At 43.7% G+C, this 12,144-nt stretch overlaps 1 protein-coding gene across 1 annotated transcript; it reads left to right on the forward strand.

The window, feature by feature from the left end:
- Window positions 1-1,521: 1,521 nt before the first annotated feature.
- On the forward strand, window positions 1,522-7,454 carry LOC117492741. Its single transcript, XM_034143127.1, has 21 exons — window positions 1,522-1,648; window positions 1,726-1,796; window positions 1,880-1,975; window positions 2,665-2,789; window positions 3,185-3,328; window positions 3,406-3,492; window positions 3,578-3,742; window positions 3,870-3,966; window positions 4,051-4,268; window positions 4,350-4,506; window positions 4,796-5,004; window positions 5,087-5,204; window positions 5,330-5,529; window positions 5,598-5,712; window positions 5,795-5,964; window positions 6,037-6,134; window positions 6,214-6,344; window positions 6,436-6,625; window positions 6,777-6,918; window positions 7,003-7,123; window positions 7,194-7,454. The coding sequence occupies exons 1-21, from the start codon at window positions 1,629-1,631 to the stop codon at window positions 7,262-7,264; spliced, it is 2,745 nt and encodes a 914-aa protein (XP_033999018.1). The 5' UTR covers window positions 1,522-1,628; the 3' UTR covers window positions 7,265-7,454.
- The last annotated feature ends 4,690 nt before the right edge of the window (window positions 7,455-12,144 follow it).

Raw genomic sequence — 12,144 nt, forward strand, 5'->3', positions numbered from 1 at the left:
GATGTGGATGAATGATGTGAAATATAATCAAGTGTTAACTCAGAGTTTAGTAAATTCACAAGCTACCCTGCAGTATACAAAGTCCTTCAAACTAGCTGCACCTTTACTAGCTTTGAGAACACTTTAATGATCAATCATTATAAAACATATCATATTATTCTGAAATGGACCAATCTGCACAATGACTACTTTTACTGTCGCTACTTTAAATATATTTTGATGATCATACTTTGACTTGAGGAACACTTCCTACACTATGGTATTTTTTTACTTAGCTACAAGATCTGAGTACTTCTCCCACCTCTGCACACTTGATGTGATAACGTTACTCGTAATTGGGGCAACAGAGCTACGAGTTAAGGAAGTCGAAAATTGTGCATTTCTCCGACTGAATATGACGCCTTTTGGCCGGCTGTTTGGACAGACTACTCTACTCGTGTCAACGCGCTAACGCGAAAACATGGCAAACGAGCTTTGTCCACATCGAGTCTTGTAGAGTGTCTCTATACTCTCTGAACGCTCCGTCCCCGGCAGATCTCTCTGCCGCTGCAGCGTGTCTGTTAGGCCCCGCCCCCGCACACAGAGAGAGAGGGAGATCGCTCTTCTGGAGTGAAGAGAGCGGAAATAATGATATTGCAAGTTAGAAATGTAAGATGCATTTTGACAGACAAGACGGACACTTGGGGGGAAATACCCTGCATTTTGAATGTCCGATAGTCCACCATTAACACCTTAGTCCCGTCTCGTCTCGTCAACGAAAACTAAATATACATTTCGTCAAATTTTCGTTATCAATAATCTATTTTTAGCTCGTCATCGTCTCGTTTTAGTCATGTAAAAAAGGTCGTTGACGAACATTTTTCGTCATAGTTTTCGTTGACGAAATTAACACTGGACTCAACACTCTTCCAGTTGGAAAATATTGTTATGGCCTCATAAATGAACATATATCATTGCATAATTGGACAGAGCAGACTAATCGACCCGGGTGAAACGATGAGCTCGGGTTTTACTGTCTTTAATAAATGTTAGTGCATCATCTTGCAAGGAGGTTTGAGAATAAATACAAACAATAATCAAGTGTTAGATTACAGTCATTATGAGTCTCTGTAGCAAAGGAAAAATCAAAAGCACATGTGGTTTTAAGGAAAAGTTTAATTTATTATATTGTGGATTATTTTGTTGCTTCTTGAAATATAAAAATGTAATATATTTATAATACCAAATACAGATCTATATACTTTTGCTGAACAATAAATACTTTTTTTACACTACTGAAAAATGTGTGTTTTTCCTTTCCATACACATGTTTTTACAATATCTTCTTAATAAACTAGGCATACATCAGCTCACCCTGTGTGTATGAGTGTGTGTGTGTGTGTGTGTGTGTGTGTGTGTGTGTGTGTGTGTGTGTGTGTGTGTGTGTGTGTGTGTGGAGAATCCTTAACAAGCCTCACCTGTGCTTTGTCGTTAAGTGGAATATAAAGCAGCTGCTGATGTCTCAGTTAATCATCCAGTCCCCTTCATTTTAGACTTGTGTTTTTGTTGGAAGGTGTGCTGGACATTGCCACACTCTGGTACTGGCTGTATTCTTCTAGTTTTGGGTTTTGCTGCTTACGAACTGCAACATGCTGAGGCTTGGGAACATGTAAGTTACATTTCTTGTAGATTTCTTTCCATGTGTATACTTAATTGTCTCTAAATGATGTGTTGTATGTGTTCAAGTTTGTTATGGATGGCTGCAGCTATCATCTTGGGTAAAGCCAGGCCTAATGTGAAGCTACATTCGCAGTCAAGTAAGCTTCAATTCTCATTAAGTCATTTTATACAGCATGTTCAGTCTGTTTACATTCTCCTCACAAGCCTTTTCTTTGAACAGGCAGTGGGTTAAGGTCTGACTGTGCCGCAAATGTAATGAGACTGTCGTTGGACAAGGCTTTAGCAGTGGGAAACCAGCTTGAGGTGGAGGCTATCGGTAAGTATTTAAACTGCTAATAATGCAACACAGTCTCACGGCATTTCGTGTTATAGTCACGAAATTAATCTATTGATTCGTGTTCACCAACACGATTTTGCCATTTTTTTCGTGTCACACAGAACGATTTTAAAAGCAATGTAAATAATAACAAATTAGAAGGAAAAAGACATTTAAAAATATACAGATTTAAGTATTCTGACACAGAACGATTTTAGAAGCAATGTATTTATATTGGTAGTATGTTTCGTGCCTGCACCAAATAATAACAAATTAGAAGGAAAAAAATATGACATAAAATACAGATTTCAGTATTCTGAGGCTCTGAGCCCCATTTCTTTTCCTCACTGACGGCAAAAAAACTCAGACATTATACAATTTAAAATCAAAGGGATAGGGTTAGGCTCATGTTTTTATGAACCACACAGCTTCTGGTCTTCCAAGACCCGACCGGACAAAAAGACGTGTTGCAGGCACAAAACATACTACCAATAGAAATACATTGCATTTAAAATCGTTCTGTGTGACACGAAAAAAAGGTGAAAATCGTGTTGGTGAACACGAATCAATAGATTAAATAAATTTCGTCACTAATAACACGAAATGCTGTGAGACTGGGTTGAATAATGAGCCTATTGGTTCGTCACTGAGGAAAGGGGTCCCTGACAAAGCTTATTTTCTCCCCTCAGATGGCACCAAGCACATTTTGTTGACACCTAGCATGGCTGCTCAGTGTGGATACAGCATGGAGTCTGACCCGTGGGGTAACACCAGAATCTACACCTCCCTGATGGGCTGCTTTGTGGACAACAAGGTTTGTTTTGAGCTAAAGTGGTTTAGCAGCATCCAATGTAATTTTCTATAAAGTTTAGTTGGGGCCACATGTGCTAATTCTGTCTCAAGTAATGAGTTAATGGCTCAACAAGCACATGGTTGCTCCCTGAATTTATTTTTAACCCCTTACCCTTACAAGACACAAAGTACATTTCCCTTTTTGTTTGGTACATTCCTAAAATATTAACACTGCTCTACTCAAAACTGTATTCCTCTACTAGGTACTTTCTTGACTCATTTGTTACATACAAACATATCCATTTAGACTTCAAATATGTCCCTGAAGGCAAGGATATTACATTTTCAAGGATAAAGACGCTGGAACCAAAAAATATTGGGGAGTTTCACTTAATTTAGTTTTTTTTATATTTATAGGATGATGCTACATTTGACGTTGGTTTGAGACTCCAGATGTACGGCGAGAATCCATCAGACGTGGTCAGTCATGACGTGTCTCAGACTTGCAGCTACACTCGCTGGGCCTCCATGGAGATCCTCTGCGACAGGAACTACATGGAAGTAGGTCATCTGTACATTGATGGTTCCACTATCTTGTGTGTGGAAACAAATGCTAAAACCAACATTTTCTGTTTTAGGTTTCGCACCACATAGCTAACCTTGATGCTGAAGCTAAGGGTCAGACTCGGGATGGTAAAGACGATAAGCTCAACGCCAATCCTGAAGTATGTTGAATTAAACCGTTCAGATACTACAGTTTAATTCCTCCCTACATCAATGAGGATTTCATAATTTTTTTCTTTCCTGTAGGCCTCTGGTGCATCACAAGGTATCTGGAAGATGACATTTTACACCCCAGAACCAGTGGCCATGGTGCTGCAAGAGGCTGAACAAGCCGGCTACGCTGCCAAAACTACCTCTAGTCGTCTGGTTATGCGAAGCCCGTACAATACAGCAGAGACTTATTCAGAGGATGTAAGCAACACACTCCTATACAGTGTTTCTTTCCTTTCCCTCCATATATATATATATATATATATATATATATATATATATATATATATATATTATTTAATATTTATATTAAACCTCCTCTCTTTAGGTGGCTGGAGTCCCCATGGAAGTTTTCAGGGTGAGCGCCTACTACATGGCACCACAGGGTCTGAATGTAGTGAACTTGGCAGCTGCTTGTCCCAAAGGTGAGTCCTGAGCAACATATTGCCTTCACAGTAAGCTTAATTGTTGCACAGTTAACCTCAACAGCTCCATTTTGTCATTAACAGGTGGCGTCCTCTTCACCGAGGATATGATCTCTTGGCACGTACCTCGCCGTGTGACTCCTCTGTTGGACGGCAGCATTACAGTCTCAGAAATGCACATGGGCATCAACGGGCAGAGGCTTGATAGATCTCAGATGGCCGCACGGGGGTACACACTGAGCACCACAGACTTCCACATCGTCGTTGAGATCCCATTGGGCTCGCCTGATGGTTACTACAAGGTTGGGAAAATCTCTAGATTAGAAATGCAAGAGTCACTAGTGCATTTGCATGTTTTATTGAAATGTCATGAATGATTGCAGAGCCATGCCCCAGATTACCAGTACCACATTACCTACTTCGTGGAGCCCATGCTTGAGGTACTGTGGAGGGCAGATGACACCCAAGATGATACCAGATACAAGGTTTTGTTCCCCATCATGACCCCTCTGATGCCTCAATCTCCCCAAATCCAGGATGGTAAGTCACATTTTCTAGTGGGTATAAAAAAGAGGTTAGACTTTTACCTAGCTTTGGATCAACAAGTCTGACACAAAACACTCGAGGCCTGTTTCAGTGGTCAGTTTTTGCAAAATGGTGTGTTTGGATAGGAATTCAAGAAAGCCAAGTACAGTATAATCCACTTTTGCTTACAAAGAGCGCCTTTTAAAAAAAATGTTTTTAAAGTAGCACTCAAGCCAACTACTCAATTGTTCTCAACGTTCAGGCTGGTTTAGAATTTGTAAACCTGCCACTTTCTGTTCCTCAGACACTGTCCCAGAGACTCGGGTGTTCAGCGTTCTCTTGGGAACCTTCCTCCATGACGTTGAGCTGAGGAACATCACCTTCTCCACCGGGGTCCTCACTGTTGAGGAGAGCAATGCCAAAGGCTTCACAGTCCAGGAACACAGCTTGGCTAATGGCTCCAAGATCTTCTCTCTTCAAGTGCCCTTTGATGCCGATGTTGTCTTAAAACATGTATGTGACATTATAGATTCAAAACATCACTTTGTACCAGCATATTTTCAGTGTTGCTGAGCTTTTATTTCATTTGTTGCAGAATCCTGAGCGCATGGTGACATCCTACTTCCTCCCTCTGATCTTTGGGTTGATCATCCTGCCTGAAGAAACTCCTTTTGCTCTCCCTGTCGACCTGCAGGCCTCTCTGCAGGATGTTGGTGAGATCATATTGAATTTGCTTTTGACAATATCTTTATGCAAATTATGTTTTCTAAAATTAAATAAAACATATTGGAGTAAAAGCTACACAATCAAATGGATAATGCATGTTTTGCTGCTTTAGTGCTACCCATCATGGCTGGCACCTGTGACCAGAACCAGTTTTACATCAGCGTGAAGTTCGGGAGTCACGGCTCTAATTTCAAGGCTATCGTTGGACCTCGAGAGCTGACTGCTGAGATGGCTGAAGACTACAATTTATATGAGAACGGCACACACCTCAGCCTCATTCTGCCATACACTGCCAAGGATGCTGTTTTCGAGGTATGTGAAAACTACAAAATTCCACCATAGATCTTCTGCATTGGCTAACTTTACTTTCTTTTCCACAGCTGCTCACTGCAGAATCAGTCAAATCCAGAATTGACCTGCTTCTGTTGGATCGTGCAAACGACTGGGTGCTTGCTGATCTCTATCTGGCTTGCTACTTCCCCTTAAAAGCAACTGGTAAGATGCAACATGTAAGTATATTTGCTGCTTTAATTGATGGATTTTTGTTGCTTTACACATTGCCTGCTTCTTCCTCTAGAGTGCCACCCCAATGGCACAATGACCGCTTTGGCTGTGAAGGTTGAATCCACTCGTAATCTGAAGCCAAGTCAGCTGACGCTTAAGGACCAGTCCTGCACACCACAGTTCAGCGACGATCGCTTTGCATATTTCTCCTTCAGTGTGGATACCTGTGGAACCACCAGAACGGTGAGTTTGAATCACATTTAAATATCAAAAGGGTTTTTTGTCAAATGTTAATGCGTTTCTTTTGTTAAATAGTTCTTTGACAACTACATGATGTATGAAAATGAGATCCGCCTGTCTAACAACAACGCCAAAGGAGCAGCCAACACATCACCAGTTGATCCTGATTACAGGTAAAATATTTGATTCTGTATAATTGGAGATGAACACCTTCAATGTATGCATTTATACATTTTATTTTTCCCCTAATAGGCAAACTATTTCCTGCTTCTATGTGGTCAATGAGACTCAGACTGTTGCCTTCAGCGCTAAACCAAGAACCTATGAGCCCGCTGCAGAGATCGGCACCGGGCAGCTGATGGTGCAGATGAGGCTAGCCCAAGGCATGGTGGAATTTTACTACATCTTGTTCATGCATACAAAACACTGTAAATGTCCAGGCCTCCTGTCTCTAACGGGACTCTTCTCCTGCAGATCCATCCTACGAGCTCTTCTACCAAGCAGAGGATTATCCAGTGGTGAAATATCTGCGGCAGCCTCTGTATTTTGAGGTGGAGCTGATGCATTCTACCGACCCTTACTTGGAACTCATTGCTGAGAACTGTTGGGCAACCCTTTATGAAGATAGGACATCTCTGCCAAGCTGGGACATCATTGTGGACAGGTAATGTTGTGCAAAACTAACTACTACGTGTTCTCGACTGAGACCTTTGGTCAGAAGTGAGTTGTGTAAACACGGTCTTAATAATCCACGAAAAAGCATTCTAATTTCATTTAACGGCTGCTTTATTTTAACGTTCAAATTCCTTCACTAGCTGTGAGAATCGCGATGACAGCTATGCAACAATTTTCTATCCCGTTGTGAGTGACTCCAGAGTTTTAGTCCCGTCCCACATCAAGCGCTTCTCTGTAAAGATGTTCACTTTCACTAAAGATGATGAGGTTCTGAAAGACCAGGTAAGACTTGTACATCCAAATCTGGAGTCTTTTGGCCACTGCTGCATGTAGCCCTGTGTAGTAAATCATCCTGTCTGTCCACAGATCTATGTCCACTGTGATGCAGTGATTTGTGACGCAACCAGCCAGGCAGATGGTTCCTGCAGAGGCCAGTGTGTGCATCCTCCAGGTCAGAGCTACTCAAGACCTGCAGGTGTAAAAAGGGGTAAGTGATCGAGTCTGAATAAATGTAGTCGATCTGGATGTGCAGCTGGTAATCTTTACTTGTTTTGCAGAGCGAAGAAGCACCGACTCGACACGCCAAAGGCAAATCTCCTCTGGGGCAATTATTCTGTCTAACCTCTGAATATTTTCTACAAGTGTTTACATTTTGTCGTTTGCACCTTATGTACATTTGTTCATTGTTTGGCACCAGGACCAGGGGAACACCGTTTTATGAATGTACTGTACTGCCTTTTATATTGATGGATGACAATAACGACTTGTGTATTTTGAAAAAATAAACAAATAAAAAATAAATAAAAGCCTCATTTATAGTCGTTATCAATGTGTTGCATCTTCTGTGGTCAATTTTTAAGTGACATATTAGTAAAAGCAGGTTCTGTGTCAACCAGCACCATCATTACTCCAAGAAAATGCAGAGAAGCATCAACATATGTAGAAATAATAAACAACTCAAAATGAAATACATTCTAAAGTTATTATTTCCCCATTGATAAGCCCCGCCTACTTGAGACGCACTAAAACGTGATTGGACGTTTTTTTGCGTGTCGTCACTTCCGCCTTTAGGAAACACAACAAACCTTAAAGGGCCCATGTCATGGCCATTTCCACTGATCATAATTCCATTGTTGAGGTATACTAAAATAGATTTATACTGTACAATTTTCCAAACTCACATTGGTTTAGCATACAGCATCTCTGTAAAGTATGTGTATTCACACTCTCCACTAAACGGCTCGTTGGAGCTCTTGCCCCCCCTCCCTGTGAGCCTAGTGTGCTCCGATTGGTCAGCTCGGCCACTCTGTTCTGATTAGTCAACCACCAGAGAGGCTCCGCCCATGTCTAACCGTGCCTTTTTCGGCTCGCTCTCAGCGGAACAACAGTCTTATGGCCTCGGTACAGCCGTATATTTTATACGCTAACTAACCGAACTGTACCTACAACTGTTAGTAAGCTATTTTTACCTGTAATAAACAACTACTGTTCGATGAGATCAAATCATGGTTTGCTATATATGAATATGTTATAGGAGCAAATAATTCAGGGTAGAAAGGATAGGCCTAAGTATTTCCATCAAACTTTATTTTTAGAAATGTACAAAATGAACATGCGTAAATATACATATATACACCATCATCCATTCCTCCCCTTATAGGCGTTTTCGGCATCTTGCCTATCGCAGCTTTGTAAGCGGCTTCCGGGGCTTTTTAGGATGAGGCATCAGAGTGGGTCATCCAGTGTGTGTGTTGTCCGCCAGATACGCCAGGAGTTTCCTGATCTTGCTGGACGAAATCAAATGCAAATCACAAAATATTAGAGAAACTTAGTTGTTTTAGATTCGTTAGTAGTTGTAGGAGTGTGTATCTATCTAATCTATCTAATCAACACAGTTAGCTTGCCAGCTAATATGCTAACCTACGTTTGCTAGTTGTTCAGTGTAATATGCCAATCTACTATGAACAACAGCTAGTCTAGGCCAGCGCCATATAGATAGATCTCTCTATATGGCGCTGGTCTAGGCTAGCAAGAACATGTTTACAATTGCAATCTTATACGGGTAGTCTGCTACGTTCGGTCATTCATTGTAGTTGGCATGAAAACAATGTTTTCCCTAGCATGTCTAGCTCTAGGTAGCCTAGTTGTTTAGCTATGTAGCATACACGCTATGAACGGTAGCTTGGTAGCATACACGCCAGGAACGCCAACTATAATGTACTGACTGTACGGTAAATCACCCGGAGTATACTGTCTATGAGTATTTCGTGTATGAATGCAGACATTCTCCTGCTATGAGATACATGTATGTAAGGCCATCTGCTGATATTAGAGTTGATATATGGAAACGCTAGCAACTTAGTTAGCACAGTTAGCACTGTGTCAATGGCTTAGCAGTCCGACACACGTTTACACATTTAAACAGTCGTGGTAGATACCTTGTTTGGGAGACATTCCTAACGAAATTAAGTGCCAATCACAAAATATTATTGAAACTTTGTTTTATGTTCGTCAGCTTGCCAGCTGGATTACAATGCTAACCTACGTTCGCTAGTTGTTCAGTGTAATATGCTATAGGCTACTATACTATACTATACTATGAACAACAGATAGTGGTTCATATTAGGCTATCAAGAACATGTTTACAATTGCAATCTTATACGGGTAGTCTGCTACATTCATTGTAGCTGGCATAACAACAATGTTTTCCCCAGCAAACTCATGTCTAGCTCCGTTGTTTAGCTCGGTAGCATACACGCTAGGAACGCCAGCTATAATGTAATTACGTTTTGCGACTGACCGTACGGTAAATCACCCGGAGTGTACTGTTTATGAGTATTTCGTGCGTGAATGCAGACATTCTCCTGCTATGAGATACATGTATGTAAGGCCATCTGCTGATATTAGAGTTGATATATGGAAACGCTAGCAACTTAGTTAGCACAGTTAGCACTGTGTCAATGGCTTAGCAGTCCGACACACGTTTACACATTTAAACAGTCGTGGTAGATACCTTGTTTGATAAATACACAAATAACAATGCAAACTTACAGGTTGTGTACCCGAATCTTCCCCTGCTCCAAACGGTCCAAACAAACTAGGAATAGCATCGTCCTTCAGTTTCAAATGCTGTTTATATCCGGCCTCAAACTGGGCAATGTTTTGGAAGCTTTCGTCTGTGAAATGCCGCGCACACAGTAACGTTCTTCGAACCTCTGAAGGAACAGTGTTAAACAGAAATTTCAACCACTGACTTCGTCGTGGTTCTTCCGTCGGTAGGACAAACAGCTCAGATTTCTCCTCACATTTCAGGAAACAGGTCCTTGGCATTGGCATGACTGGATCGATTGTGAACTGAACCAGAGCTTCCAACAGTAAATGTTAGGCTGGCAGAGGGTACGGCCAGCGCCGCTGGGTGTGGCCATAGCTCTTCCGGATTGGTCCATTTCGTTCCGGGTACGGCATGACCTAAATGGAAGACTCAAATGGGCAGTGACGTATCTCCAACGAGGCGTTTTGGGGAGGTATTTTCTGTGTTAGAGTTTTACTCGCTACAGGGTGTACTTTGAGGGTTTTGACTCTGCACACCGTTTACATGCATAAAAACCTTCATAACACACAAGGGGACGGGTAACAACCGGAAAAGCATGACATGGGCCCTTTAACAGAATTCACAGCCAATGGAGCAAGACAACCCTCAAATACTTGAAAATGCTCACTCTGAGTTTAAAAACCAGAACTTCAAATGTGCAGAACTACTGTACACAAAGTTTATCTCATCCTGCTTACAGACCAGGTACTGTTTGTTCCTTTTTTGGCGATGTATAGCAAGTCTGTAGTCGTTTTAGTGTTACAGCTTATTCTGTTATCCGTCCAATTCTGTGTCCCCGGCTAAAGCTAACTGTTAGCTAACGTTGATGTTTCTTTCACTTCGGTGTCATTTTCGGAGACTTTCTTTAACGCTGTCATATTTCCACAGGGATTGTAAAGCCAGTCATTTGGCCACTGCTTACAACAACCGCGGACAGATAAAGTACCTCCGGGTGGATTTTGGTGAAGCAGTGGAGGACTTCTCTTTAGCGATACAGAGTGACAGAAGCTACGAGACACCTTCTACAACAGAGGACTCATCCACTATAGACTAGGTAAGGGTGCAGAGACCCCTTTTAGTCGAAAGTTCACAATGACACAGGAGCGAGCAACTTGTTATTTTCAAGCCTGATGGAACAGAATAATTGACTTCTGCTCTGCTTCAAAATAATTGTATATTGTAGTGCCGAGAGAAGGGAGTCGGAGGCGGTGCATCGAAGGTGCAAATCTCACTTTATTGAGCAGCAGAAATTGACATGCTGTCGGGTCGCAGCCCGAGAAGAGAAGAGAAAGTGAAAGGGAGGACACACAGTAGGTACACAGTAGGTACCGTCAACATATGTGTCCGTGCGGAAACAATACCCCCAACCTGTAGTTCCATGATTGGATTATGTAACCCAGTGTATTAATCAGTGATCACTACACAAGTCCCCCCAGAATTCAACCATGGACACAATCCTCGCGTCCGGGAGGAAGCACCACAGGGGCCGAGGAGGGCGGGGCCGCCGGCGAGGGCCGGGCCATGGAACGGGCCGTCGGAAGGGGGCCGCAGGAGAGGGTAGGGGCCCCAACGAGGGCGAGGGCATCCCCACCGGAGGGTGGGGGGCGGGCCGGAACGGGCCGTCGTCAGGGGGCCGCAGAAAGCAGGGTCGCTGTGTTGCGACGTGGGGACGGGCGTGGATATCCCGGCGGTCCCCAGCAGGGAGGAGCGCTGCCCGGCCGCAGGCGAAGGCACAGCGGCGGCGGGCACAAAGTCCTCGGGAGGAAGGAGCCGTGTCCCCGGGAGGAGGGAGCCGTGGACAGGGGAGAGGCCAGACGGGGCGCCGTCGAGGCGAACCGTGAGCCGCGGTTAGAGGTGAGGCCAGGCAGGGTCCGGGAGCGCGCCACCCACGGGCCGAAGAAGGCGCGGGCGACGTCCGAAGCCGCTGCCGAGGCGAAGGAAGAGGCCAGACAGGGTCCCGAAGCGCGCCACCCACGAAGACATGGGCGACGTCCGAAACCGTAGAGTCGAGGCGAGACGGGGTCCAGAAGCGCGCCACCCACGGGCCGAAGAAGGCATGTGTGACGTCCGAAACCGCCGTCGAGGTGGTGAAAAAGCGAGAGGGTCCACACGAGGCCGACCAGACATGGTCGAACCTCCTCTCAGGCACCAGAAAAAACTCAAAGGGTCGTCCTGTCCACGAACAAAAACAGGTGGGCGAAAATGCGAGAGGATCCACACGAGGCCGACCAGACGTGATCGAACCTCCTCTCCGGCACCACAAAAAAAACAGACGGATGTCGATAGCTGCTGGTAGCTGCTAGCCGTTAGCTGTTGCTAGCTGTCGTCGATAGCCGTCGGTAGCTGCTAGCCACCAGCTGTCGTGGCTAGCTGCCGTTAGCCGTTGGTAGCTGCTAGCTGTTAGCAGTCGTGGCTAG

The sequence above is a fragment of the Trematomus bernacchii genome, unplaced genomic scaffold, assembly GCF_902827165.1.
Source record: "Trematomus bernacchii unplaced genomic scaffold, fTreBer1.1, whole genome shotgun sequence".
Lineage (NCBI taxonomy): Eukaryota > Metazoa > Chordata > Actinopteri > Perciformes > Nototheniidae > Trematomus > Trematomus bernacchii.

What these genes read in the sequence shown, in the direction of transcription:
- LOC117492741 (XM_034143127.1), top strand. Translation starts at nt 1,629, where the DNA reads ATGCTGAGGCTTGGGAACAT. An exon ending in GAAGCTACATTCGCAGTCAA is followed by an intron (nt 1,797 to 1,879) that starts GTAAGCTTCAAT and finishes TTCTTTGAACAG; the next exon opens with GCAGTGGGTTAAGGTCTGAC. An exon ending in GCTTGAGGTGGAGGCTATCG is followed by an intron (nt 1,976 to 2,664) that starts GTAAGTATTTAA and finishes TTCTCCCCTCAG; the next exon opens with ATGGCACCAAGCACATTTTG.